This window comes from Lissotriton vulgaris, chromosome 4_1 (genome assembly GCF_964263255.1).
Source record: "Lissotriton vulgaris chromosome 4_1, aLisVul1.2, whole genome shotgun sequence".
Classification (NCBI taxonomy): domain Eukaryota; kingdom Metazoa; phylum Chordata; class Amphibia; order Caudata; family Salamandridae; genus Lissotriton; species Lissotriton vulgaris.
Genome location: NC_141691.1, coordinates 1,287,218,206 through 1,287,245,622, shown reverse-complemented (window position 1 = coordinate 1,287,245,622; position 27,417 = coordinate 1,287,218,206). Strand labels below are relative to the sequence as shown.

General features: G+C 45.5%; 1 protein-coding gene across 2 annotated transcripts in view; it reads right to left on the bottom strand.

The window, feature by feature from the left end:
- Positions 1–27,417, bottom strand: part of ATP9B (ATPase phospholipid transporting 9B) — a 2,364,768-nt gene that overhangs the window by 41,414 nt on the left and 2,295,937 nt on the right. For both annotated transcript variants that reach the window (XM_086965515.1, XM_086965516.1), the window contains exons 25-28: positions 18,563–18,627; positions 17,780–17,888; positions 13,295–13,352; positions 9,461–9,664 (exon numbers count right to left, since the gene is read on the bottom strand). In XM_086965515.1, coding sequence (XP_086821641.1) covers positions 9,461–9,664; positions 13,295–13,352; positions 17,780–17,888; positions 18,563–18,627 — 436 coding nt within the window. The remainder of the gene's footprint in view (positions 1–9,460; positions 9,665–13,294; positions 13,353–17,779; positions 17,889–18,562; positions 18,628–27,417) is intronic.

The following is a 27,417-nucleotide window of genomic DNA, read 5'->3' as shown; positions in this document are numbered from 1 at the left end:
TTCAACTTATAAGGGCAAAGAATGATGATTTGGAGGCCAGGTCACGCACAAAAAACCTGCGGATTACTGGGATCCTGGAGACGACGGCCATCTCCAAGATGGAAATCTACGTGGACAAGTTGTTACGTGATCTGTTTGGACCTGGCCTATCCATGGTCTTGGCTGTTGAGAGGGCCCACCGAATGCTGAGGCCCAGGCCCCCAGTGGGAGCCACGCCTAGACCTATCCTCGCCCGAATATTGAATTATCAGGACAGCGACGCTATTCTGAGGTTGGCCAGGGAGCAGGGTACAGTCAACTACAAAAGAAATAACATCTCGTTCTACCCTGACTTCACACCGAAGGTGCAGGCTGTCCGCAGAGAATTCTTACCTGCAAAGCGCATTCTTCTCCAGGCAAAGATCCCATATGCTTTGTTGTACCCGGCCAAACTTAAGAGGACATGTGAAGGAACGGTGCACTTCTTTTCAGACGCAAAATCCGCCCTGAAGTTCGGTAAACATGTTGGAGGACAGAAAGGTGGTGGTAGATCAGTGGCTGGGCCTCACTCGGAGGCTGGGCTGAGTACCGCCACCTGCGGTGGCGGTACTTTGATCAACATCGCAACCGTGTTCACCGTGCCACGTGGGAACTTAGGTGCAGTGGATATGCTGCGATTTTCAGATGGAGTAGAAATCCAGCCACTCCTCAGTCTAGTGCAGACCACAATGGTCTTTGGTTATATCAAGTAACTGGCTCTCTCACAATAGGCCCGGCCACCCAGTATTCGGGCAGGATAGCATGTCGGCGACCCCACGCCCCTCAGTGAGAGCTCCTAATTCCACTTCTTTTTATTTCGGAAGCAAATGTTTGCCGTACTTGTTAGGGTGGGTACTTATGCACAACCTATTTAGGGGGTTGGTGTGGGTGGGGGGGAAAAGAGGGACAGGTGCTGTTGTGTTTTCGGTCCAGGGAATAGAGCAGAATAATTTATATGTAGGCTTTCCTGTTTTCAGTTTCTATTTTTGGTAAATTCTGGTGGGGTTTTTTCAGTTTTTTCAATACCTTAAAAAACAGTGGTTATCAGTGGTTACACCTTTTCGGGCCATTAAAAACAACAGAAACAGTGTTTTTCCGGTGTTTATGGAATTTTACTTTAATTAAAGTTATTGCTTGCTGTCTGCACTGATAGTGCATCTTTATAGATAGCGTGTGCACAGGGTATATTAGGTCCAAATACATTTTTACTGCACCAGGATGGACTACAAAGTCAATAGCTTTCTTCACTAACTCTGAAGATTGTAAAGATGCTTTCAGTATACCATCTAGCAAGTGACAAGAATCTTACAGGGAAGCACTTCAGCTCAGGTATCGATTTTGACAGACCACCATACAACTTTTTCACATACGTAGCTGAATTACTGCAAATACAAACAATATTACTCCAATCTTTATTGAACTTGGTAGGAACTTTTTTCAGCAGCATTCCAAGTGACACTCTGTTCCATGTTTAGCAAATGCTGGTGTCATGTTTTCACCAATATCTCAGATGCTTCGTCACAACTATCTTTTCACATATACCTGTCACTACATCTTGCATGGAATGTTTAAAACTTGGGGTGTTTGGCAATTCACTTACAATCAATACTGACTCACTAGAAAAAGAGGCAGGTGTATCAAAGGATTTCACCCATTATCTGTCAGTGGGTAAATGTGATGGTATATATTAGGAAAGATTCTTATGAAACCAGCCATTATACCTATCAGTGAAATCAAATGTAGCCAAAATATCAAATATGATTTTGATATTTCCCGATTCTCAATAGTTTATAAAATAACTAAATACGAATAAAAATGCTTCTATATACTGCAACTTTAGACCAAAGACCACAAAACTGAAAAAAGCAGAAGGAAGAAGAGACAATGTTTTAGTGACATCCGTAAACGACAAAACTCAAGCAGAATAATGTTAGCCCAGTCTTTCTTGATGCTACCTTGTATAACAAAGTTACATTGCATTGGCCCCTTCAGGAAGAAATAAAAATGCCTCTTTCACTCATTGTTTCCTTCCTTTGAATGGCACATAGTTTGTGGTTGCAAAGGTGTTTTTTCAGTGTTTATATGTTTACACCGGTGATGGCTCTTTTCCTTCTAGTGGGGTTTTATCAGTTATTATAGGTTTAAACCTAAAACCAGATAGCCTATTTATATGATATGAAGGCTCATGCAGAGCAAGACGCTCACTTGCAGGTCGCGCATTGGGCCAGGGCAGGGGTCAGTCCAATTACGTTTTGGAGGGCAACTTTGGGGGGGACCTTCCCAGATATTCATCACAAGCTGTTCTTCGGTTTCCTACAAAGGCCACCATGGTGTTCTTAAACTTCCTAACTTAAAACATCCACGGTCTGAACGACCACAGGAAAAGCAGACTGGTCCATGTCCATCTACTGAGACTTCACATAGATGTAGTTTTTTTTACAGAAGACACACTTATATAGCACTCTTTCCTCTAGGCTGCAACACAGAAATTGGGGACAAAGTTATTCTACCATCTATTCTAATTATGCGCGTGGGGTGGCGATCCTCATACAACAGGGTTTCGATTGGAGGATGTCTGAAACTCATGTAGATCCAGAAGGCCGCTATGTGATTTTGTTTGAGGTACTGGCTGGGGTGGAAGTTACTCCCGCTGAAATAAACGGGCTGAATACAGACAGCCCGGAGTTCTTCCAGAGGATATGGGCAAATAATCAGGCTATAGGTTGCGATACCTTAATTTGGGGGGAGATTTCAATACAATGTTACATGATGCATTAGACAGACAGTGAATATCCCGCACACTTCATCCTAATTCCAGGGCCACCTTGAACGCCATCATCTCCGACAGTAACTTGACCGACCTATGACGTGGGTGTCACCCCAACAGGGCGGAGGGCACTTTCATATTCATACACCACAGTGTCTGGTCGTGTTTAGATTTTTGGCTAGTATCATGGGATGCAGAAATGTGGGCGCTGGAGGTTGCACATCTACCCAGAACATTATCGGATCATGCACCGTGCCTACTGAGGCTGCTCTTACCAAATAAACATCACAGAATGTTCAGTTGGAGCCTCCCACAAGGCACCTTGCTGGACGAGGCCTTTAAGGAAGAAATCTGCGGTAATATCGAAGAATATGTTTCATTAAACACCGGCTCTTTCATAACTCAGGCTTCCTTGTGGGAGGCCCTCAAGGTAATCGTTAGACGGAAATGTATAGCACGACAGGCGGGGGTCCTTAAGGCTATAAGGGGTACACTCTGCTCCCTTGAGAATCATATAAGGGACTTAGAAACACAGTATTTTACAAACAACGATGTCACACTCGTCGCTGCTATAAAAGAAGCACTTGTAGAATTTGAAGAAGAGGTGAGGTGAAGTTCTTGGGGAAGCACGCACAAGCACGACAATATGGAGAAGGGGGTAGGCTGGGCAGAACACTTGCAAACAGGCTCAGAACGCCCCGCTCCGCCACGTATGTGACTGAGGTTCTGGGGGATGATAATACCCTGGTCAGATGCCCACAGGAAATCACAGAACGTTTTCAACAATTCTATGCTAAGCTTTACAAGGCCACACAGAGTGCCACCCCTGAGGATCTTCAACCGTTTCTTGATTTTCTGGAGCTCCTGTGGCTGGGGAGGGGATCCAGGGAATATTTAGATGCTCCATTTACAGTCGAAGACATTGCCCAGGTAATACACAGTATCCCGTTGGACAAGGCCCCGGGCCCAGACGAGCTAACCACAGCTTTCTACAAAGCACACGTGTCTGAACTGGCCCCACATTTGTTAGCAGTGTATAAAGAGGCTCTATAGGGCATCCTACCACCATCAATGTGAGAAGCCATGATTATAACCTTACTCAAACCAGGGAAGAACAGTAATGAAGTAGACTCCTACAGGCCCCTGTCACTGATTAATGTGGATGTTAAAATTCTTGCCAAACTGATTACAGGCAGACTTCAGCCATTTACTCCCATTGATAGCCTGACCGGGCCAATCAAGTTTCATCCCGGGGAAGGCTACGTCACACTACCTCAGAATGTTTTTCTCGGTACTCCACTACCTACACCCGAAGTTCCAGGCAGTTGCTGTTTTTCCAGACGCAACAAAAGCGTTTGACATGCTGGATTGGACAAATCTATTTGCGATCCTAGAAAGGATGGGGTTCAGACCTCTTTACATTGTCCTTATACGTCTCCTCTACCTGTCGTCGTCTTCCAGAATCCGCATGAATGGCATTCCAACCCTTCCCCATCACTCGGGGAACTTGTCAGGGGTGTCCACTCTCTCCGCTCCTTTTCGCGGTTATGATGGAGCCACTGGTGGCCCGGTAGAGACAACATCATACAACCAAAGGGCTTGGCTTTAGCGCGCAAAGCTTACTAGTCTCGATGTATGCGGACGACATCAACCTTTATATCTCGAACCCCGCAGTTAACACGGCTCCTATCCTCAGGGAATTGATCAAATTCAGGGGGCTATCTAGCGTTTATATCAACTGGGCCAAATCCACACTTTTCCCGCTCACAGACAGTACAGCGCCATTCCCTGTGTACCCTCTCAACTGGGCTGCGGGTCCAGTGAAACATCTGGGAATCTGGCTAAGCAGGGATGAACAAGAAATCTGGAGCATGAACTTTGGGCGAGCTATTGCTTGGCAGGAGGAGAAAGTGAAAGTCTGGGCTGGGCTGGCACTCTCCCTAGCAGGTAGGACTGCTATAGCCAAGATGGTGGTCTTGCCCAAATTCCTCTACCTATTTGTCAACATCCCCATGCCCCTTACTCAGGCGTTTTTTAAAACAATCTGCACTCTACTAATCTCCTTGGTCCGAGGAGAAAGCAGGCAAGGATATCGGGAGAGCTCCTGACATTTCCTTTAACACAGGGCAGAATGGGCGCCCTGGACATACCATTATACACCTACTGCGCACAGGCTCAATTTTTACATCACTGGGTGCACCCTACCCCGTTTCCGCCGCACACTGCGGTCGGACAGGACGTTGCGGTTCTGGTCCCACTTCAGGTAGCATTATACCATCCATATAAAAGACCGCGGGACGGGATCGACACAGTCGAAACCCTGCGCTGGGCGTGGGACCGGGATGCAACTACTATATGCCCCCTCTGTCCCCTTAGCACATAACCCCATGATACCTGCAATGACTGAGGGAACCAGCCGGGTGGCAGCGAAAGCTTTAGGTCTTCAAACATTTGCAGATTTATATCCGGAAGATACCTTTAGATCCCCGCTGATGTCATCGGAGGGTGGGACAGGGAAGTTCTCAGACCTATTTTTATACTGTAAACTGTGGGCGACATGCAGGCAAATACACAATACGTTCCCGGCCCCCACGCCCACTCTGATGGCGCTGGAATATGTTCTGAAGACTCCTTCCCCCCACAGGCTCATCAGGCGCATTTATACCATTATGCAAAACACTGCACCACTGTTCGTGCCAAACTCCCTACAGGGTTGGAATATGGAGTTCCTTACTCCAATTACGGAGGATCAGTGGGCATTCTGCTGCAATCAAATGACTGTGTTGTCCACAAATTACAAGCTGCACTTAATCCATTTCAAATATCTCCACAGTTTTTACAGAACCCCAGTTCGATTACTTTGAATGGGTCTGCAGGGCGATGATAGATGTTGACGCTGTAACCACACTCCAGCTACCTTTTTACACATGGCATGGAACTGCCGATCTCTGGTGGCCTACTGGTCGGAGGTCTTCCGGAAAATTCACGACATGATAGGCACATCCCCGGAAGCCACACTACTGTTCGGAGTACTAGGCTATGTGAAAAACACTGATGCGTCTACACGTAAGCTACATGCATTGCTGCTGCTACTGGCTAAACGCAGGGTGGCCATGTCCTGGGGGAGAAAGAGAGCCCCCAGGGTGACAGCCTGGGTACAAGATGTTGCATTTAGTCACACAAAGCTGACAACGTACTGGGAGCTGATGTCATCACCATCCAGGCCGAGAGATATCTGGGCACCTTTTTTTGACTGGGTCGGCACTTCACAGGAATTGAGGGATGAGGCTCTGGAACAAGAGCCGGCCGCGTAAATATAATTCAAGAAGGGTAGTCTTAAATTTGTCTTTATATGTTTATACTGAGGGGGCATGTGATTTGTGGTTAGACCGTATATAGTAGGACGGTGGGCCGTAAGTCCCCTTGCTCTGGTCTTCTGAGATGGATTTTTTACTGTCTATGCTGGGGCCTACCTGCCCTGATCTGATTGAACCTAGTATAGTTTGAGCTATGCTGTGAGCGCTATATGTGCATTTGTCAATTATTTTTTCTCTTTGAGCAATGCAAGTGTAACATTACTGCCTCTCTGACCGAGTTGTTGTAAATGTTTTTTGTTGTGTATGAAATACCAATAAAAACCAAATATTTAAAAGAACAAGAAACTGAGGGGAGAGTGTCCCTTGGGGGGTAACTCTTTCAACCAGGTTTCCACGTATCCCACTGCGTCCCGTCTCTCTGTCCCCACCGGCAGGCCAATCATGCGCACATTGTTTTCATGCGAGCGACTCTCTGGGCCATCCAATTTCTCTTGAAGGGTGCAGACCGGGTCTAGTACATCCTGTAAGGTTACTGTGTGATTGCGAGTTATGGGTTGCACGTCCGCTAGTGTAACCTCAGCCTCTTGTATGCGCTCGGACAGTTTTTGATGATCCGCGCATAAGAGCGTGAAGTCGGAGGTGATGCTGTCTATTCTGCCTTCAAGAGAGGTGCTGCTTTGGTCCAGTGTTGTGCCTATCTGTTGCACTGGAGGCAGCACTGAGTCCAGCTTAGCCGAGAGGTCTGAAAGGTTTGGTTCTGAAGACTTCCCCACTCCTCCGGATGCCCCACCAGCCGAACCTTGAGGTGGTCCATTTTCGAGGGTGGCAGAACGAAGACGGCCCATAGCTAGTTGATGCGCCCTAGACATAGAGTGCAGCTTGCGTATTGGTCCTGACTGCTGCGGCTACGACAGGAAGGCGGGCTGCTGCTGCCGCTTGTGAGTACTCCGTATACTGAAGGAGGTGCCCTGGGTGATTGTGCTCCAGTCCTACCAGGAACGCTCCAAGGTTAGATACCTATGGGCCACGGGGTAGTGGGCAAGACAATGCAATTCTGAGGACACCCAGCCCATTCAAGCCACCCCCGAAATAGGAATGTGCAATGGGGGCTATAGGAAAACCCTGGTTAGTGCCCTTTCAGGTCTCCTTGTGAGCCATGCTCTGGAGGCGTGGGCCCAAGGTAGATTCAGCGGATCTTGAATTGCCTCCCACCTTAGTTCCAGGGTCTGACCTGGGACCATGGCGCGCCAGGCCAGCGAACGGGTGAGCACAGGGATCAGGTTCCAGCCAAACTTACAGTCCGCATAGGGATTATTCATGAAGAGAGGGTAGCAGTCTGGGCATGATGTGACCCCCGGGTCGGACCAGCGTAGCCAGCAGCGCAAGCTTCTCGCTCTTACAGCTACTACCACGTGCCGCCCGGGGAGTTAAGGCCTGTCTGGCTCCCGTGCCTCTCTGACACAGTGGGCCCAGAGGCTACTACAGGCAAAGAGAGGGAGCGCCCAGGCCTGACTCGACCCTTGTGCTGCCCTCTGCAGTTGAATAGCTGGCAGCCCCTCAGGATGTTAACGCTGTTGTAGGACTCACCATCGCCCCTATAATGTGCCTGCTTGGGGGCCTAGGTCTGACCAACCTCAGTGCCCTCCCCTTCTCAGGATGAGCACCGCCAGCACACCATGCAGGCCTACCTTTTCCGTTGACACTCCGCCAGATGTCCTCTGGTACAGCGGTAGTCAGGGGGGTCTGTGGTGTAGCAGGCCAGGCCGGGAGTCTCAGCACTATCTACTGCACCAGCTGCAAGACTATCCTGGATGTCACAATGGGTGCAGACTCAGGGGCAGGGGCCTCAGCCTCGTGCTCCCAGCTAGGGTCGGGACACAGCAGTGGAGCAGGCTGCCGTTCGCGGGGGCTCGCTCGTCTCTGCTCTAGGCCTGGACGAAACCTAGGTGAGTGGCAGGTCCCAGCTCCGAGCCCTCAGCGAGGGCCGAGAAACGAGGAAGGTATAGGCCGGGGCCGTAGCCCCCGCAGAGGGAGCAGGCTGCACCCTCCGGGGAACGGCTTTTGCCAGTCCCCAGGTTTAGGGAGCCCTCCGCTGGGTGAAGCAGGTATTCGCACACGCCGACTGCACTCGTAGCGTCAAAAATTGCCCGTTGGATGCAAAGATGTTCAAGATAAATGGGGGCTAGGGTGTGGTGCGCGATCAAAATGCATCCGCCATCTTAGGTGCTTGGCTACGCCCCCTCATGCATCTTCAAATAGTTTTGGTACAACTGGTTGCGTAGATGAGCACTCTGCTCAGGATCCAGCAAGAATGTGTGGCACTTCATGGAAAATTAGTGCACACCGTGCTATACAAGCCTTTAAGGGCCAACAATTGTTTACAGTTAATATTTTTTTCCGAGCGTCAGTACAACACAGATCATGTACTGCCCTATCAACCATAGTTCATGCATCTGTCACACTCAGAGCAAGTGCAAGCTTTGGTCCGTGAGTCCATGCTTCCATGGCACACAAAACAACCCCAGGAAAGACATCATCCTTTAGGCTTCGTAGAACTGGTGAGGTAAGAGAGTACCAAGGAAAGTTTCCTTCACAAACAGGATAAGCACAGCACAGGCGTCCCTCACACAAGGGTTATGTTATGTTATGTTAAAAGTTTATTTGTAGAGCGCACAGCTACTCAATTGAGTGTCCCAGCGCTGAAGCAGGATGAAGGCTCAGCCCAGAGAGGGAGCCCAGCACTGAGTTCCACCGCTGAAACAGCCATGTTTTTAGAGATTTCCTGAACCCCAGAAGATCCTGAGTTAACCTTAGATCGATGGGTAGATTGTTCCACAACTTGGCTGCTTGCACCTGGAAAGAAGGGTCAGGTAAACATTGCTTACAAATGAGACAGGTACAGCAGCAAAGCAGCACAAGCCTCAATAACATACAGAACAGGCAAAGCAGTGACAGTGCAAACCTCTATCTGGAAAAATACAGCTCAGCTAGCACCAGGTATGCCTTATGTTAAAATGTCAAAAGTTGTAGAAGTAGGACTACAATGGGCATGCATTTGAAAAAGGCAGAAAGGGGGCACTTAGGCCGGATCGCCTAGAGAGCCTTTTCTTGTACTGCTGTACACGTCCACCAAACCCATATAGAGGGAACTCCACATTCTTCGAACAAACAACATGAACAATAGCATTCCTATTTGCACTGCTACACAGAGGTGCCATTTACAGACAGAAGACCATGTTTTGATAGATAACAACTTGAAAACCATGCAATTAATTTGCTAGTTAACCCCCAAACCTTGCAAAAAAGCCAAAAACATAGACTATTTTGCTACTGATAATAATTCTTTACATTTACTTACCAAAATATTCATTTAGGAAAGCAAGAGAGGCCACATAGCAGCCAAGGCTGAGGAATTCGCCAACAACCATTAACCAGTGCCAGGTTCGAATGTTTAGGGCGACCATCAACAACTCGGTCAAGATAAGGGCAGTAAAAGAAATGGCAACCACGTGGACAAATTCTGATTCGAAAAGCACAAGGGCTCCATACATCAAAATGCCACCTAGAAAAAATATATATATGAATTAGAAGTGTCTGCTGTGTTTTGAAAAAGTGCTGTAGGAAGAACAGGATGAAGGCGATGTCATTGTAAGGATAGCATTTCACCCTCTTTCGATTTAGCTGCAAGTTTACTATAACATAACTCTATTAAACAGTAGGCTCCTCGGTGGTGCACTTACAATATTGACTTCTTTAGCCACGAAAAAAAGAAAATAATAGAATGTACAGGTAACCCCAGGAGAATTCAGCTCCTCTTTCTCCTAATTATCAGTGCTTAAGGAATTTTCTGTGGCTCTCTGGAGCACAGTATAATCTCCACCAATGATGCTGAAGATAGGAACAAACTGTCTCTCATGGGCTTACAAGCAATTCATTTTGTAATAATTTAATTCCGTTCGTGTCTCATGAACGCTATCGTGCATGTTGTACTATATAGGTTGAGCCCCACTGTTCAATGAAACGGAACAAGTGGAGGAGTAGGTATTATAAGGCGAACATTGCACACACCATCTACTGTTCTTGAAAATGAAGGAGCTGTATTTTTACATTTCACACATTTCTGTAAGGCGAGTGTTGAACTATCATAAATCAAACAGTTTGTGACCCAGGCTGCTGTCCCCTCCACAGCAGGGCACAGTGAGTGCCATGTTTCTGCTGAAGACTTGCTTGAGTATAATAATTTGCAAAATAAACCATTTATCCTGCCCTGAATTTTCTGTGCAATCATGCTTGGACATTTATGAATCGCTGAAACACAAGTAAACCTCGTGCAAAACCGCACATCATCAATCTAACGAGGATTGGCATTTGCAGTTACATACAGGATACCTGATATGGTAAAGAAACCATGGCTCAATCAGGGGCACTGTCCCTAAGTGTGCTGCTGTTCACCCATAACGGGGCGTGCCCAGCGCAGACTAGGGCAGTGGTTCCTAGTCCAAAAAAATTGCTATTCACACTGTGTTTGCGCCTGCACTGCGAGCAGTTCATTAGTGAAAGGTGAACTGCATGTTTGAAGCAGCTGATCTGCCTTTGCCTGCAAGTGGAGGTCCAGCAGCACTTTGAAGGGGGAACAAGGATCCCTTGAGGGTAAGCACAGAGCCTGACTGCACCCGCCAGCAGCGGGGTGCTTGGGATCAATTGGCCCCCATGTCCACAGGAGTCCCTCCGAGGTGCTGTCCCTGTACACACCTCATATGTAGCACAAACTCAATGCTCTTCGCGACAGGATTAAGTGCTCCTGCACCCGTACCTGTACGTTAGCCCAGGCGCATTGGAGTCCCATGGCAAACACCCCCGAGGGACACTAGATGGCACCAGTGTGATCCATATTACAAAAGGAGCTTCACAGGTTTCTCCATCACCCAAAGAGGTGCAACATTCAGGTGCAGACGCCAGTTCTATCGCTGGGGAACTATTTATAATACTGACCCAGATATATAAGAACGTGGACATTATTCCTTGGCACGTAGCTCAATCTATGCAAACTTTTTACACTGCCAAAAAGCAATAACACTTTACAATTTTTTTTATTTCTAGTTTACTTGGCATTTCTTCCACCCTATTGCAAATCCAGAATATTTTCTTCTCTCATCTGGATACTCCAATTTTAATGATTTGTAGTTGATTTTACTGGCTTTGACACGCCATCCTTTACCTTACATTCTCAATATTTTTCTCCTGGTCACCTAACCCTCCAAGAGGAGTTTCCTTATTACCAGCACTGCTGACAGCATAAGGCAGACATTTTAAGCGACCTCAAAGGAGAGGTCTAAATAACCAGCTAAGACTAATATGATTCTGACCTTGGCAGCTGTTTTTGACAGAAGCTGAAAATCTGACAAGTTAATAATCAGTGATTATTTTTCTGCTACGGTGAGTAAAGTCACCAATTTTAGAATACCAATTTTTAGCACACTACATGAAAGGTAATTAGTCATCTGAAGACAGCAATCCACCATGCCTCTTCTAGAAGAAACAAGTTCAGGTATCAGACCACGGTTTTCTTCAATACGAATGGCACTGTGGTGCCACAAGTCCTGCACGGTGCCAATGTAGTCTTCTTTTTTTTTTTTTTGTGTCCTCATATTTCGCCCTTGGTAACCAAATAGTAGCATGTGGTGATGAACTTACTGTCACGGGTAAACTGGTAGGGGCTCTAAGTGGTGCAACACGAGTTGCCCCTCAGTAAATAATGTCTAACTCCAACGACACCACATTGGAACAACCGTCAGGGTCATATGCTACATTAAAATACCCATTTCTATACCGAAGTCAACCTTATTGGGTATATACAAACGTGGAAGAGGTGCCAAGCAGCGTAATCATTGGAACTTTGGTGGGGGGGGGGGGGGGGTATGAAACCAACAAAAAAAAAAACCACGGTCAATTAATAAACCATTACCAATTTAATAAAAGCCAGAAATTTCTCTTGCGTGAGTTGCCTGATCTTAAGAGGTCCACCTTCGATATTTGTAGCACAGAAGTGCGCCAATCCAGCAAGGAAGGAGGTAGCGGGTCCTTCCATCTCCTACATATCTACCTTCTGGCCAACAAAATACCATAAAAAAGTAAATTTTTTGCCAGCCCCTGAAACTCTGGAGAAACCCCAAAGATAACAAGAGCAGGACATAATATAACTTGGGATCCCAAGGAAGTGGAGAGTGATAGGCAAACCGCATTCCAAAAAGGTGATAAAAGTGGACAATCTAAGAACATGTACAGGTCGGATGCAGCTATCAAACCGCATTTAGGGCATGAGACAGGTGAATTATCTGAAAACTTTGACAGGCATTGTGGCGAATAGTAGGCCCTATGCAAAGTGAACAGGTGGTTTCGGGTAGCCAAGATGGTTTCACAATATTCCACATGATCTTGAAAGACTCGAACCACAAGCTCTCCGCGCTATTGTTAGTAATATGTGCGGCCCACAGCAAATCAGGCAACTGGAACTCACCCTCGACCTCGATGCCAATGTAGTCTTGATTGCATGCCCAAAATGACAGAACAGTCTTGTAGTGTATTAAAAGTCTATCAGGCGCCATGTTTCATGTAGAAGTTACTCTCTCATAGAAAACTGACCTAAATTCTCCGGCTCAACAGCCCTCCATTTCTTTAAGTATTTTAGTTTTAAAAAATCGTACTACACAAGAAACACACACTATGGCGTTTAGAGAATCGAATTGGACCTTAAGCCTTGCAAATACAATAGCCTTCCGTTGTTTATGCACGCCGTTTAAATTTGAATTAATTAAACTTCCTAAAATATCATCGAGCTATAAAGTGCTGGATGGTTTTTCAGTGGTTATTTAAGTAATATTTCTTAAATCCTGCTATTGTCATTCCATGAAAGTAGATATCTGGTGATGCGGGCAATGGATAGCACCGGTCAGCATATTAAAACAATTGAATTTTATTTAAATGAACATGCAATTTAGGAGACAAACACATACAAATAGTAAAATATAGTACAGGCCGATACATGTGGCAGATTATAAAACTGTTGATAAGAGTATGATGTAAACTTGGAGTTCTTTACACTTTGGGAATTAATCTAACATTTGAAATTACAATTTCCTTCACAAGGTACAAAAAAACAAATTAGTTCCAGAAATGCAGAAATAAACCCTACCTTGGTATATGCTGATTAAAACCCAGACGAGGAACGTTTTAAAGGATAATGATCTTCCCTATGGAAAACAAGCAGATTATTGACACTTAAAATAAAACAACCATTTACATTTTTTTTTAACAATTTGACCAGAAGCAAGCATGAAATGGCTAGTATTAGCAAATTACCCGCTCAAAAACATTATTTATCACAATGAGCATTTAATTAGATGGGTCCACACCATCAGAAGAAGATATTTAATTCAACAACCTCTGAATTCATTCCCTACGAAGATAAATATATTATTCTAGAAAACAAAAATCAAAATTATAGCAAATCCAAGTGACACTTTGACGATTACACTCTGATCATTAAAAGTATGCTTGTCCTAGGGACAGAACATAGCCAAGAAAAACGATTTTGCCCCTAATATCCCTTAGACAATCGTAGTCTTCAACACACATGGTAAGTCTATGTAAGGGAAGTATATGTAATGTTTATTTGTAAATAATGTTATTTTTAGGAGATAGTCCTAGAGCAATTACAGGGTTTTGTGCCCCCCTAAAACCCTCTAATTAGAATTATCTTAAGTAATTAACTCATGGCCCACAGTAACCATAACTCGTGCCCCCGCCATGATGAAATTTCAGATATCTCTGTGATGTTATCAATTATGTAATTGAACCTGTCATGCATGATGTAATTTGGGAGGTAATTAGCAGTGCATGGTGAAGGCCCCAGTTATATTTATGTTAGGGCACAAGTAATAATTACTTGACATAACTATAACACGTGAATTTCAGTGGTGTTTCTTTGTTTAAAATGGCATGTTTTAATTGACATTTTTACCTAATGTCCTTTTAACTTTTGTTTTTTTCCAGCTAATTTATAAGATTTTTTAATGTAAAGTAAGATATTATTATAATCCCTAACTATGGGGCCGACTATGATTGCGGTGAAACCGCATCCTCCGGGCCGGGGAAGCCACTGCCGGCCCGGAGGATGCGGATTCATCGCTGCGGTGTGTGTGAAGACCCCCCAACAGATTAGGATGGCTGGGGGGTCATCGGTGGACGGGGAGACCGTCCGCCGCTTTTCCGCCGCGAGACCGCGGCGGAAAAGCTCTAATATGGTGGCGGTGTCTATCAGACACCGCCAGCCAGATTAGGATTTGCCCTGTGACATGCCTCTCCGCGGCGGCAGTTCCGCCACGAAAAGGCATACGGTCTTTTCATTGGGGGCCCGTTGCGGGCCCCCGGGGTGAAGGGGGGGTGGGGGTGCACATATAGTACCCCCCTGTATTTGCATGCTGCTTTGTGAATGCAAATGCACTGCTTGCAGTGTTAACATTGCGGCGGGTGCTGCTTCAAGCAGCACCTGCCGCAATGTTAAAAATACAGGATGTGACCACCAGGGTGGCGGTCACATCCTGATTCGCATGGAGGGACCGCCGCTGCCCCTGCGGACGGTCCCTCCTCCTCTGGGGTGGTGGACGGACGCAGGTGGCGGACGGACGCAGGTCCGTCCGCCATCCTAATAGGCCCCTGTATGTCAAATTAACCTTTGTTTTTTTTTCAGTGATATTCTATGTTTTTTAAAGAAAAGTAAGATGTCCATCGCGGTGGGCGGCATTAAATTGGGCACAGAACCTCGCCTGCATCTAAGACAGGAGCCCAAACCCCATCGGCATCTAATCCCTCACCGCAGTACATGGATGATTAAGTCATGTAACAATTTAAAGGGTGTCATTTTAAGTAAGATAGACCTGTTGATTTTAACAAGAGGTCAGCAAATGATCATATATTTCACAGACCTATTGGCTTTGTCAAAAAGTATTGTATTGTATTGTATTGTCATTTATATAGCGCGGTTGCTGCCCAAAGTTAATAATAACGATAATGAAATGTATATGTTTTGTAAATTCAAACATTGCAATGTTTAATAATAGTGATTGCCACAAAGTATTTTCAATAAAGCATTTAAAAAACATTAACATGACTTTGGGCCTTATTTTTAAAAGATTTCAGGCCACAAAGTGCTGCCATAAAACCAACCACAAGGGGTCCCTGAACGCCAGCTAAAGAGCATACAGCTCTAACTTGGAGTGCTTTGAAAATAACAGTAAGGATTCAATGACACAAGAGACTTACTGCGATTTTACTTTAAAGTTGGGGGCTGCTGTGCTTCCAGCAGCCCCCATAGCATTTTTTTAAAACTTGGTGGTGCTGCTGCTCTTTCTAGGGGCACCACCAGCATCAACGGTGGCCTCAATCTGCTAATGTTGGGAGGGTTGTGGGGTTCTAGGTGCCCAATGAAGGGTCACTGGAGCACTGAACTAAAATACTTTGTGATGGTATTTTACAATGTTTTTTCAACTAAGAGAACATTTCCGCTGCTTAGGACATCAAGGGAAAACTTGTTTAGTTGTACCCCTGCCCGATAACATTGTCTTGCTTGCAAAGGTCACCTTCTACTACTGAATCTTTTGCCCTCCTGGTTACATTACAAGAGAAGTACTATCAAAGACACTTGTCGTACATGCCGCTGCATCATGGTACTTCTAGCTTTCCCTGCATCTACAAGAAAAGGAAGAATGCCTTAGTAAAGAAGACAATTGATACCTCATTATTTAGATTTTGAATGAGCCATTACAAATGACCCAGAATGAAGAATGCCATTATGTTGAAAATATGGCTTCATCCTTAAACATAACTAGTGCGCTTACCCTTAAACATTACCTCCTTTCATTTACCATGACCTTTACATCTGCCCTAAATTTATTCTCACCCGAACAATATCTATAACCCTAATACCCATGTTTGTATCTATAGTCTAACCATAATTTCACTTGTAATGTTTTTATTATTATTATTGGACAAATACATTAAAACATGTAGTGTTCTTTATTTTTTCTTAATTATTTTCTATTTTTATTATTGCATTTCTCAATTTGAATTTGTGGTTACTGTATTTATGCATTACGGATTCTTCGTTTTCCACATAATTCAGCTTTTTTCTAAGTCCACTTCTACTTCAGATATAACATAACATGTACGTTTGTATAGCGCACGTATCACCCGAAAGTCTCAAGGCGCTGAATAACAGATGTATATTGTTACCCAACTCAAGGGTACTTATTTTATCAACCTCAGATGGATGAAAGGCTGAGTGGACCCGCCAGGATTAGAACCTGTGACCATGAGGTCGAACACAGGCCCCTACAGTGGATGAATTTGTCCACTGCGCCACCAGACCCAGCTAAATATCTTGCCCTACTTGCCAATATGTTTTCTTTAGTACTGCAGAACAACTATTGACAATTTATAGAGACAATTTGGACTAATAACTATTTCGTGGCAAAATGACTATGCATGTGTTACTTTCCATTTTAAGTGCGGTATTATTTATGGAATTTGCGGGTTTTGACAAAACAATTAATTACACCTGATCTAAGAAAAAGAAAGGAATCTTGCTTGTGCAATTTTGGGCCCAATGTACAAAGTCACTTTCTATTGCAAACCTTGAAATACACAAAATTGCAGGTTTGAGAGTGCCAAATGACTTGTTTTTGATTTACCAAATGCATTTTGTTGAGTCAGAAAAGTATTTTTCAACTCACATAGGCATAGATTCATCAAGCAAAAATCCGCTCGCAAAGGGGCAGATTCTCAGAATCTGCCCCTTTGCGACTGGTATTTTTGCATTTGGGATGCATCATCCCAAATGCAAAAATCGCAATTTAAGAAATCGCAAAATTGCGATTACTTAAATTGCTATTGCATTTAAGGAATCTCAAATTGAGATTCCTTAAATGCAATGCATTAAAGTTTCAAAAATAGCGATTTCGCTAATAGGGCTCGCAAATTACCATGAAGTTAAACTTCATGGTAATTTGCAAAAACTTTGAAAAATGCACTAAAGTGCATTTTTCAATGTTTCATGTTGCGCACACACATGCTCTAAGAGCATATATTAAGGAATAGCAAAATGGGTTCTTGATGCATCTGGGGAATAATGTGTTCTGCAATCCATTGCGAATCGCAGTTATGAGGGGGGGTGAAATGGGTTTCTGCTACTAATAGCAGATCACAATAGTATGTATCAATGGACCAGTTAGCATCACATTCATGAAGGTAGTAACTGATTCGCTAAAAGGGAGGTGTACCTTCGGGATACATTCTATCTTCTCTATAATGAATCCTGACTGGAGATCTTGAGGGGAGAGAAGAAGTGGGCACAAGTAAGTTTCTCGTTTGGAAAGGAAACACAGTGATGTTGGTCTGCTGTTCCTTGCATGCCACTTTCTCTGTGTATGAAGCCAATCACAGGGGGTAGCTGAAAGTGACCTGCCTAATTAATATTCATGAAGCATGTCGTTCTGCGGCTCCATCTGGTTCAAACCCTTTTCCTAAATATAGCTGTAATGTAAAATCCCCAAGAAAGCTCGAATAGCCAGATTAAGCATTTAAACCATGTTATTTATATCCATGCAATGTCACACAGTACCTTTGTAAGATCCTTATAAAGTTCTGGGTATAACATTGCTGTTTCTGGTTTCACATCCTGATCCAATACCAGAGAGAAAACTGGAAACATGGTATAGATGGTTGCATACCTTTAACAAGATACAAATAATGAACATTAATCACATTGGGGAAAAAAAGATATGCGGATGTTCAGATGGTACAGTTTCCATAATACATCATCTGTAAATCAGAAGAAAGTGATGCTCCGCTCAGGACATAATATGAAAGCAGTGAGCACTGTTTAAATCAGGGGGTGTGGGGATATTACATTCTCACTTGCTGAAACTGAAAGAAACAAGCTTTTTGAAGCAACCACTGTCAAGCGAGACCCCGCCGGCTAGGCAGGGGGTTAAGCTAAGTTACAATCTATGAATTACCACTTTTTCAGGTTTCTTGATGAGATGCAATTACTTTATTACCAACAGCCACCAGTTCAGAAAGCAAGTTAACAATGATGTATGTGCTGTTTTTATGATTATTTTTATAGCTTGAAAAAATATTAACCCCGATCAATCTGAAGAACATCCCTTGCTTTCCAATTTCTGTAGTTGTGAAAAAAACATTTTCAGAGGGGAATGCTTTTTTACCCTCAATGCTAACTTTAAATGCATGAATAATACAGGAAAACCTAATTATACCATTTGCCTTTACACATAATTAGAAGGCAACGGATTCAGCGTGGCCCTGACAATGAACTGGTGTAATCAAACAAAAATAGTTTTCTTACCAAGTTGTCACCAACTAAATATCAGCTTTAACTTACCCTACCATTAGGAATCCCTGGTACAAAGGAACAGATGCAAAATAGAAGACTGAAGAAAATACAGCCTTAAAGAGAGAAAACAATAAATTAGAAAACGAGAGTAATCAAACACTGAACTGCTTATGCTGGCATCTGGTTCAATTCAGCACGGTTCAATGCAGATATAAAAAAGAACTGGAATATGTACGGCATTGTGTAAAATGGATGCCTATTGCCTAGCGCTCTCTGCTCACAAAGTTTTATATTGATCACCTAACATTTACACTTGGCTACAGATATCTTACAGCAGGATATTACTAATCAGACCCCCCAGGATATAGCGGCATGGATTGGCAAATTTAGCGGCACAAAAATGGAAATTTAGCGGCACAAAAATGGAATTTTAGCGGCAATTTTGCGGCATTTTATTTGGCCATTTTTCCTACAACAAACACAGATATCTTAGTTTTTTTTAGTTATTTAACAACATGAAGCTATGTATATTTGCTTTATTCACAATGTAGACACTCTGTTTCCCTCAAAAAGCAAAAGACTGCCCATCAGCAGCCCAGGGCAGCAAAACATTCTCTCAAATGTTACACTTCTGGGGCCTTTTAAACATGAGATAGCTGTAAAGTAAAAGGTCATACTTGTGTTTCTGAAAAAAGGAAAATACCACTTGTCTAGGGGCCCCAACAAGGTGAATATCATGGTAAATACTAATATGTCTATTCATTTTATAGACTTGAACGAGATATGTATGGCAAGAGAGATAAGAGCAGAACCAAGAGGTCACTGCCAGAGGTCCTAAGTGAAGTGTCAGAGCAGATATAGGCTAAGACAGAATGGTCACGTGTGTTTAGCCTCTTGAATGCAGTGGATGACCTGTTGACAGCCACTACTATCATCACTACTTTTAATGTGACTTCAAAGAAACTCGTTTTTCAGTTTTATACAGTTCATGCTTGGAGCGCTGTACATGAGCACCAGTTGCATAACACAAGCAGTGCTTGAAATAGAAAAATAAAAGTGCAGGTACCCTGTACCATAGTACCTGCTTGTTTCTGAGAAGTGCCAGTACTCTCCAGGGCTCGCGTTGGGGGTACGCGCAGGAACACGGCATCCCCCCGCCCATCACCCCCACCCACTTTTTTCACAGGGTGGACGCCATCCCCCCTGCCTAGAAGCTGGGCCCCACAGAAATATGCTGAACATGTCCTGGTGTGATTTTCAGACACCGGGACACATTCAGCATGTAACGTCTCCCTCTCAAAATAAAACCATACTGGACAGTACAGGCCCATTTAAAGCACTGAACACAAGGACATATTAATTTGTTGAATCACATGATGAGCCGACGTGAGGCTAAAGCCTGCTTTCTGAGCTCGAAAGTCGGTAGCTCTAGACTTGGCACAACCTCACCCACAAGAATAGACACATGTTCAGTATTATATACACAACGGAGCCGTAATTACATCGGCCACACTCCTAATGAGAGACAGCCCCCCCCCCGTTTTATCATCTATTTAAAGCCCTAGGCATTCCTTATTGGAGTTATTGCTCATTTTTGGTCCCAACCTTGTTTAATTTATACACCGCCTCTTTGACTTCCAGAGTACGATTTTTCAGATTCTCCTGGCGTAGGGAGATGACCTCACATAATTCTAAAACTGGATAGTAAACTTCAACCTATACAGATTAGCATGCCACATCAAATATCTGCAGCGAACGTCAGGGTGAGCAAACACAGGTCAAACCAATGTAGCTAAGACTAGATTTTATTTTTAGCGTACGGTACCTCCTACTGCTTAATCAAGTGACCGTGGGGTCTAGGTACCTCTCCAATCCCTGTAACTGCTGCTAGCACTTTACGATATTAATCCTAAGCAGTCTTTGACACACTCGCATAAGCTTAATAAGACCTCTGCCATATGTTTTTCTTTCTTCGTATTCTTCGGGAAATACTCCATTTACGGACTTGTTTACCTAGTTCACAGTGGACCACGCAACAATAGCTTCCAGTCTAGATGATTGATGCATCTGGTTGAGGAATCTGCCAACATGTCAACCACCGCATATTTTAGCACCAAGGGGCCGAAGCTTTACATAACACAGGCTTCTAACCTATTTAACTTTTCGGTTGCAACTAATGCAAAATACTGCGGAACAGGTCATATAACTCCTGTTACCTGGCTTTGCGGACCTTAGTAGATGCTCTTTTACTTGACTCTAGTCGCTGTAGCACGTGGAGTTCTGTGCCCACCCCCCCCCCCCCCCCCCCCCCTTCTGACTACAACTTCAACACAAACGACGAGACCTGTTTCTTCCTGAAAACTGAAGCTGCAAAATTCAGCCACTGCAGCAACTTTGGAAATGACAGCCCACGGCAACCTGGAAGCGATGGACCTTCCACGCGCAAATTCGACTCAGTGTTGCTTTCTCAGACTGTGCGTGAAAATTAGCACAGGGAAGAATTGCCAGCTGCCGGTGAACTAAGGGTAATTACTAGGCGACTGTGTCGCACTTCCTGGACACAGCTTTCTCTTTCCAACCAATTGCAGCTTTCGCCGAGGCTGCCAAGCCTATAGATTGGTCATTTTCGTTGTCAGTAAACGAAAACTAGCTTTCCGATTGGCTGTCCCATTTTACCTGTTGACAACCACTGCGCCACTGCTCAGACGGGACCCCCAGGATATAGCGGCATGCAGTAGCTTCTGTAAAATTGCCGCGATTTCTAAAAAAGTGCCGATTTCGCGGGCACTTTAGTAAAAATCGCGGCATTTTTACAAAAGTGCCGATTTCGCGATTTTTTTGCAAATCGCGATATCGCGATATCCTGGAGGGTCTGACTAATGGATATTTACGACAATACTTGCAGTTGTATTTATGGTTTAATAGACAGGGCCACAACAAACAAATTATCTGGGATAAACATGCACTTGTCTTTTGAGATCTCTTCAAAAAGGACCAAATTACTTACCTTCAGTAAGTAATGCCTTTTCTGGTAGCGACTCTATCTAGTCGCAGATTAGAATTACTTCCAGGAATCAGACTGGATCCAGAAATGTTCATGCAGTACCCATGTGTGCCGGTAGGTGGTGTCGTTCGATTTCACATGCAAAGTAATATGCACGGTGCATAAATTAGCGCCATCCCAGCGGCTTACATCAGGTTCTTTCCAGACATTTCCACACCAGAATCATCGCAGAGCCACAAAGAATGATGATAGACTGGTATGACTACAGGTCTCAACAGTGACTATATGCAGAAATCCATTTCCGGAGCAGGGAAAAGGGGAGGTTCAATAAGGAATCTGCAGCTAGATAGAGTCTCTACCAGAGAAGGCGTTACCAAAGGTGAATAACTTTCTCATCGGATAGAGGCTTCTAGCCGCAGATTCCTTATTTTAGAATAGATATCCAGCAGTATGTCACAGCAGGTGGGTCTACGAACAAATCAGACCAAAAAGTCCTGCAGGACCGAACAAAAAAAAAGTGCCCATCACGAATGACCTGACCATTTAGGTAGCAGTGCTTGTTGAACATTTGTAAAGGCACCCACTTTGCTGCCTGACAGAAGGCCAGGACAGGAACTCTGCAAGCTAACACAGTGTTCACAACCTTGGCTCTGGTGGATTGAGCACGCCAGTCCTCAGGGGATTGCTCCTTTGCCAATGCACAGCAGATTTTCATGCAGAGTACAAACAATCATGAGATGCACATTTCTACACAGCCTTTCCTTTATTTGTCCCGACATACCCAACAAATAGTTGATCACCCACCCGGAACTATGGGTGAATCAATGTAGAATGACAACGCTTTATCCGGGGCCAGATAATGGATTCTCCCCTCTTCTCAAGAAGGATGAGGCACAGCAAAGAAAGCAGTCAAGGTGATATTTTGGACAACATGGAGGGGGGTCACATGGAGGGGCGTCACCACCTTCGGAAGGAAGGAGGCCCATGTTCTCAGAACCAGTTTGTCTGGATAGAATGTCCTGAAGGGAGAGTGCACAGCCAATGCCTGCAGTTAACTGACCCTTCTGGTCGATGTTATGGCCACCAGACAAGCCATTTTGATGGTTAATAATCGTAGTGGATAATTTTGCAGTGGCTCAAAGGGTGTGCACGTGAGGAAGGTTAAGTCCAGATTGAGGTCCCATTGGGGCATGATAAATGGTCTTGGTGAAACAAATGTTGGAATCCCTTAAGTAATCAATTCACAAGAGGTGACGAGCACAAGGAAGGTCAATCACAAGAAAGCCGATATGGCAGATGAGTAACATTTTACAGCACCCAGAACAGAGCCCTGCTGGACCAGAGCAAGAACAAACAATAAAACTTGGAATAAGGGTGCAGAAAGAAGGTCAATGTCCTTGGATGCAGACCATCTTACACATTTTTGTGAATGGAAGGCATATACAGTCTTGGTGGAGAGACACCTGGCAGCATGAATAACACCACAGACTTCGGGAGGAAGGTTGGAGTTTCTCACCTGCTACAGTTCAATCTTTATACATGAAGGTAATAGGTACCCAGGTTTGGGTGCAAGACCCAATCCAACTGCTGCAACAGAAGATTCTCCCAAATGGGGCAGTCGGATTTGAGTATCAATGCTAATGCTCAGGAGTTCGGGATACCAACCTCTCCATGCCCAATCTGGGCCACAAGAATAACTTGGGCAAAAACAGCAAGTACTTCTTGATGGAGCAAGGAGAGATGGTTCTCCACCAGCTGTTTGATAGAAGGTGGCATAGGTGGGGGAAGGGGTTCCAGAAAGAGAATACAGTAGTCCCTCTGTACAATTTGTAGGACCCACTTGTCCGACATACTGGACTGCCAGTGGGACAGGTGATGGTGAATCCTGCCCCCCACTAGGGGTGACAGCTACCAGAGAAGTAGTAGACTAGATCAACCTCTGCTTGCTAGTCCCACGTTATTTGTGGGAACTGCGTCCCCAGCCACAAAAAGGATGGGAATCTGCTAGCCGTGGTGGCTGATTAGGAAAGGACGGGTTGGTAGACACAGAGGGGGGGGAAAGGCAGACTGGCATTGGCACAAACTATGGATAGGCCCAAAGATCTGGCTGTAGCCCTGCTGTCTACAAAGCACTCCAGCTCGGAGTCTGCCTTTTCACCAATCAATCAGGATTTAGAAAGCGCGGCTAATTACCCAATAGAGTATCCAGGTACTTGAAGATCATGGAGGCTTATTCAAACAGCCAGGTCATGAGGGTCATTCGTAATTCCGAAAGTGACGCGATGGTTCCAGAGGTGCTTGGGGAGTCTGTTTCAGGTCGTTGCTGCGATGTGGGAGACGGAGCGTCCTCCACTTCTGCTTCAGTAGATGTGGGGAGCATGGGCAAATAAAAGGGAGGCAGAGCGCAGGCTTCTCGATGGTTGGTGGAAGTTCAGTCTGTGGTTATTATAGGAACTTTCTTGGTTGTGTAGAGCCTTAGGTGTGTGGGTCAGCAGCATGAATTGGCATCCCTTCTGTACAGGGAGCCAATGCAGTTTCCTGAGGTGGAGTGTTATGTGGGTTTATCGGGGAAGGCCAACAGTGAATCTGGCTGTGGCATTCTCTTTGGTCTGAGGTCTCTGTAGGTGGTGTGTGGCGATTCCTAGGTAGAGGGCATTGCAGAAGTCCAATTGGCTGGTGATGAGGGCTTGTGTCATGGTGTATTTCGTGTGTAGGGGTAGGCAATTGAAGATCTTACAAGATTGTGCAAATTAGGGAAGCAGGCAGAGGAGATGGCGTTGATATGTGATTTCATGGTGAGCTGGTTGTCAATGATGATTCCAAGGTTTCAGGCGTGGTTGGAGAGAGTGGGTACCGGTCCTAGGTTTGTTGACCACCAGGAGGTGTTCCATGTGTTGCTCCTTTAGCCAAAGATCAGTACTTCCGTCTTGTATGTGTAGAGCTGCAGACAGTTGTTCTTCATCCAGTCGGTAACGTCTGTCATGCATCTGTGGAAGTTGGCTCTGGTGGTTGTGGAGTCATTGGTGAGTGAGAGGATGAATTGTGTGTCATCTGCATAGGAAATTATGTTGGCACCGTGGGATCTGACGATGATGGCCAGTGGGTCTTATATTCATTGAAAGCGTGGGGCTGAGGGATGAGCATTGGGGGACACTCCAGGGTTGAAAGGTGAAAGGTGGGAGGTGGATCGTCTGGGTTTTTGGGATGAAGAAGGAGGTGATCCAGCTGAGCATGTCCCCTTAGATGCCGATGTGGTGGAGTCTTTCGATCCTTGTGTGGTGGGATACAATGTCGAAGGCTGCCAAGAGGTTGAGGTGGATCAAAGCTACTGATTCTCCTCGGCCGAGAAGGGTTCGTATGTTGTGGGTGGCTGTGATCAGGGTGGTTTTAGTGCTGTGATTGCTTTGGTAGCTGGATTGGGAGGTGCTGAATAGCTGGTTCTGCTCCAGGTGTATCACAAGCTGATTGTTGATGATCTTTTCCAGTATCTTCACTGGGAACGGGAGCAGGGAGATTGGCCGGCAGTTTTTGGGGTCGCTGGGCTCAGCAGAGGGTTTTTTGAGTAGTGGACTGACTTCGGCGTGTTTCCAGGGGTTAGCAAATGCTGTGGTGGTGATAGATGTGTGGAATTGGGTGGTGAGATCCTGGTCGATCCTTTGGTGTCTGACGTTGAAGATGTGGCATGTGCATGGATCTGAGGGGACTTCTGGAGTGGATGGATTTCATGGTGGAGGTGATGTCCTGGGTGGAAAGGATATTCCAGATGGTCAGTGTGTAGTTCATGTCGATTATGGTAGTTGCATATCTGTCTAGGAAGTGCGTAGGTGTGGGTTTGTGTTTGAAGTTTCTGTATATGGTTGGGTTTGAAGTTTCTGTATATGGTTGTGATCTTGTTGTGGAAAAAGTAGACATGGTTGTTGCACAGCTACTGTGAGGGTGTGATGTTGTCTTCGCTGGCAGCCGGGTTAGAGAATTCCTTAACAATGTTGAAACTTCCTTGGTTTTCCTGGAGCTGGTTTCGATGCATGCAGCAAAGGCTGCCTTCTCTGTTGCATCAGCAGTCAGTGGGAAAGGTTGAGGGAGGTCTTGAAGGTTGCCTTGTCAGAGGTGTCCTTGTGGTGTCCCATCTCTCCTCCAACTGTTTGCTGTTTCCTTTTACTGGTCTGAGTTCTTGGGTGTAGCAGCTGGGCTTTCTTGGAGGGTTTTCTCCAGATGTTGCTCTTGATTGGAATGATACTGTTTGGGCAATTGGTGGTCCAGGCGTTTACGTTTTTCACTCCCTTTTCAAAGTCGGTGGCAGTAGCAGGGTTCCAGGTGTTGAGGGCATTCACCCATCTGGTTTCTGAGATTTTGTTCCACCTCCGGTGAGTGGCAATGGTCATCTTGAGGGTGGCGGTGCGGGGGATGGAGATGCTGTAGTGGACGATGGAGTGATCGGTCCATGTGAGTTCTGTGACATGGCTATATTTGACACAGGTGAAAATATGGGATCAGCGTGCACCCTGTGTGTGTAGGGTCATGGACGATCTGGGTCAATCCAAGGCTGCTCATGCTGTCAAAGAGATGTGCAGTGTGTTTGTTGATGGGGTCTCCGATGTGGAAATTTAGGTCGCCGAGGAAGCTGTAGTCCTTGGAGTCTATGGGTAGGGGCGCAATGAACTCTGTGAAGGATGTTGCTGAAGCTGGTCATTGTGTGAGAGTGTCTCTCATGGTTGTATTGTCATCCATGTGGAGCTTGAAGTTGAGATGTTCCATGGGGTGGTGGTGGTACACTGTATGATATCTTTGTGGATGATGGCTGTTCCTCCTCCCGGCTTGTTTGCGCTAATCCTGGTGAGTGATTTTATATCCATCGGGGATCGCTGTAGCAATGTCTGGGACAGATGTAGACTTCAGCCAGGTTTCAGTGAGGAAGAGGTCAGATGCAAGGGTGACAATGACATCCCATAATTCAGTGGAATGCTTGTATAGTGAGCATGTGCTGAGAAGGGCACATGCTAATTTGGGTTTTTATTCAGGTGGTGTGTTCGGGGTGGGGCTGGTTGGTGGACTGGTGTTTGTGCGGTGGCAGGCGAAGTGGCAGTGATGCAGGTGAAAGGTCCTACCGTAGAGTGTGGGTCGGCGAGGTGGCAGTGTTTGTTGTGGCGTCTGGGGTCGAGGGTGTACAGCTCAGCATTGGTGTATCTGCAGGGGACAGGAGGGCCATGGGTGGTGGTGCTGGGAGCGGTCCAGGCGCAGACGAGCGCAGACAGGCTTGCCTTTGGTGCGCCTTCAGCGCATCCTCGGGCATGCTACGGCCTGCATTAGTTAGGCCCTGAGGTGGGCGGGGTTTCTGTTGGCGGGAAGAATAGTAAGTGGGAAAACCCGGTCAGGAGAATTCCAGTGGGAAAATCCAGGAAGCTGCAGTGTCACTGGGTCAGTCTGGAACAAGCAGGAACTGATGGCCACAGGCAAGCAGCAAATTAGGTGTCCAGGTGCCTACTGATGTGGTCGCATTGCGGTCTGCATTCAGTGGGTCCTGGTGTAGGCTGTTCTTCTGTTGGCGGAAGGAACGGTGAGTGGAAAAACCTGTGTGGGAAAACCCCAGCGGGAGACCCTAGGCAGCTGCGCTGTCACTGGATCAGTCTGGAACAAGCCGGAAGTGGCGGCCACAGCCTAGTGAAAAGTTAGGTGTCCAGGTGCCAACCAAAAAGGTGAATGCCATCAAAACGCATGTCCATGAGAAAAGATTGGACATCCCCTTAAAAGCCAGTGGTTGTCAACTGACCATGGTGTCTGAGTGCCATTGATGACGCAATTGCTGTGCCCAGTGAGCCAGTCAAAGGGTCCACAGGCCAGAATTGTCCTGGGGGGTGAGGTCACCAGGGTTGACATTGTCACGCGGCCCCCTCTTCATCAA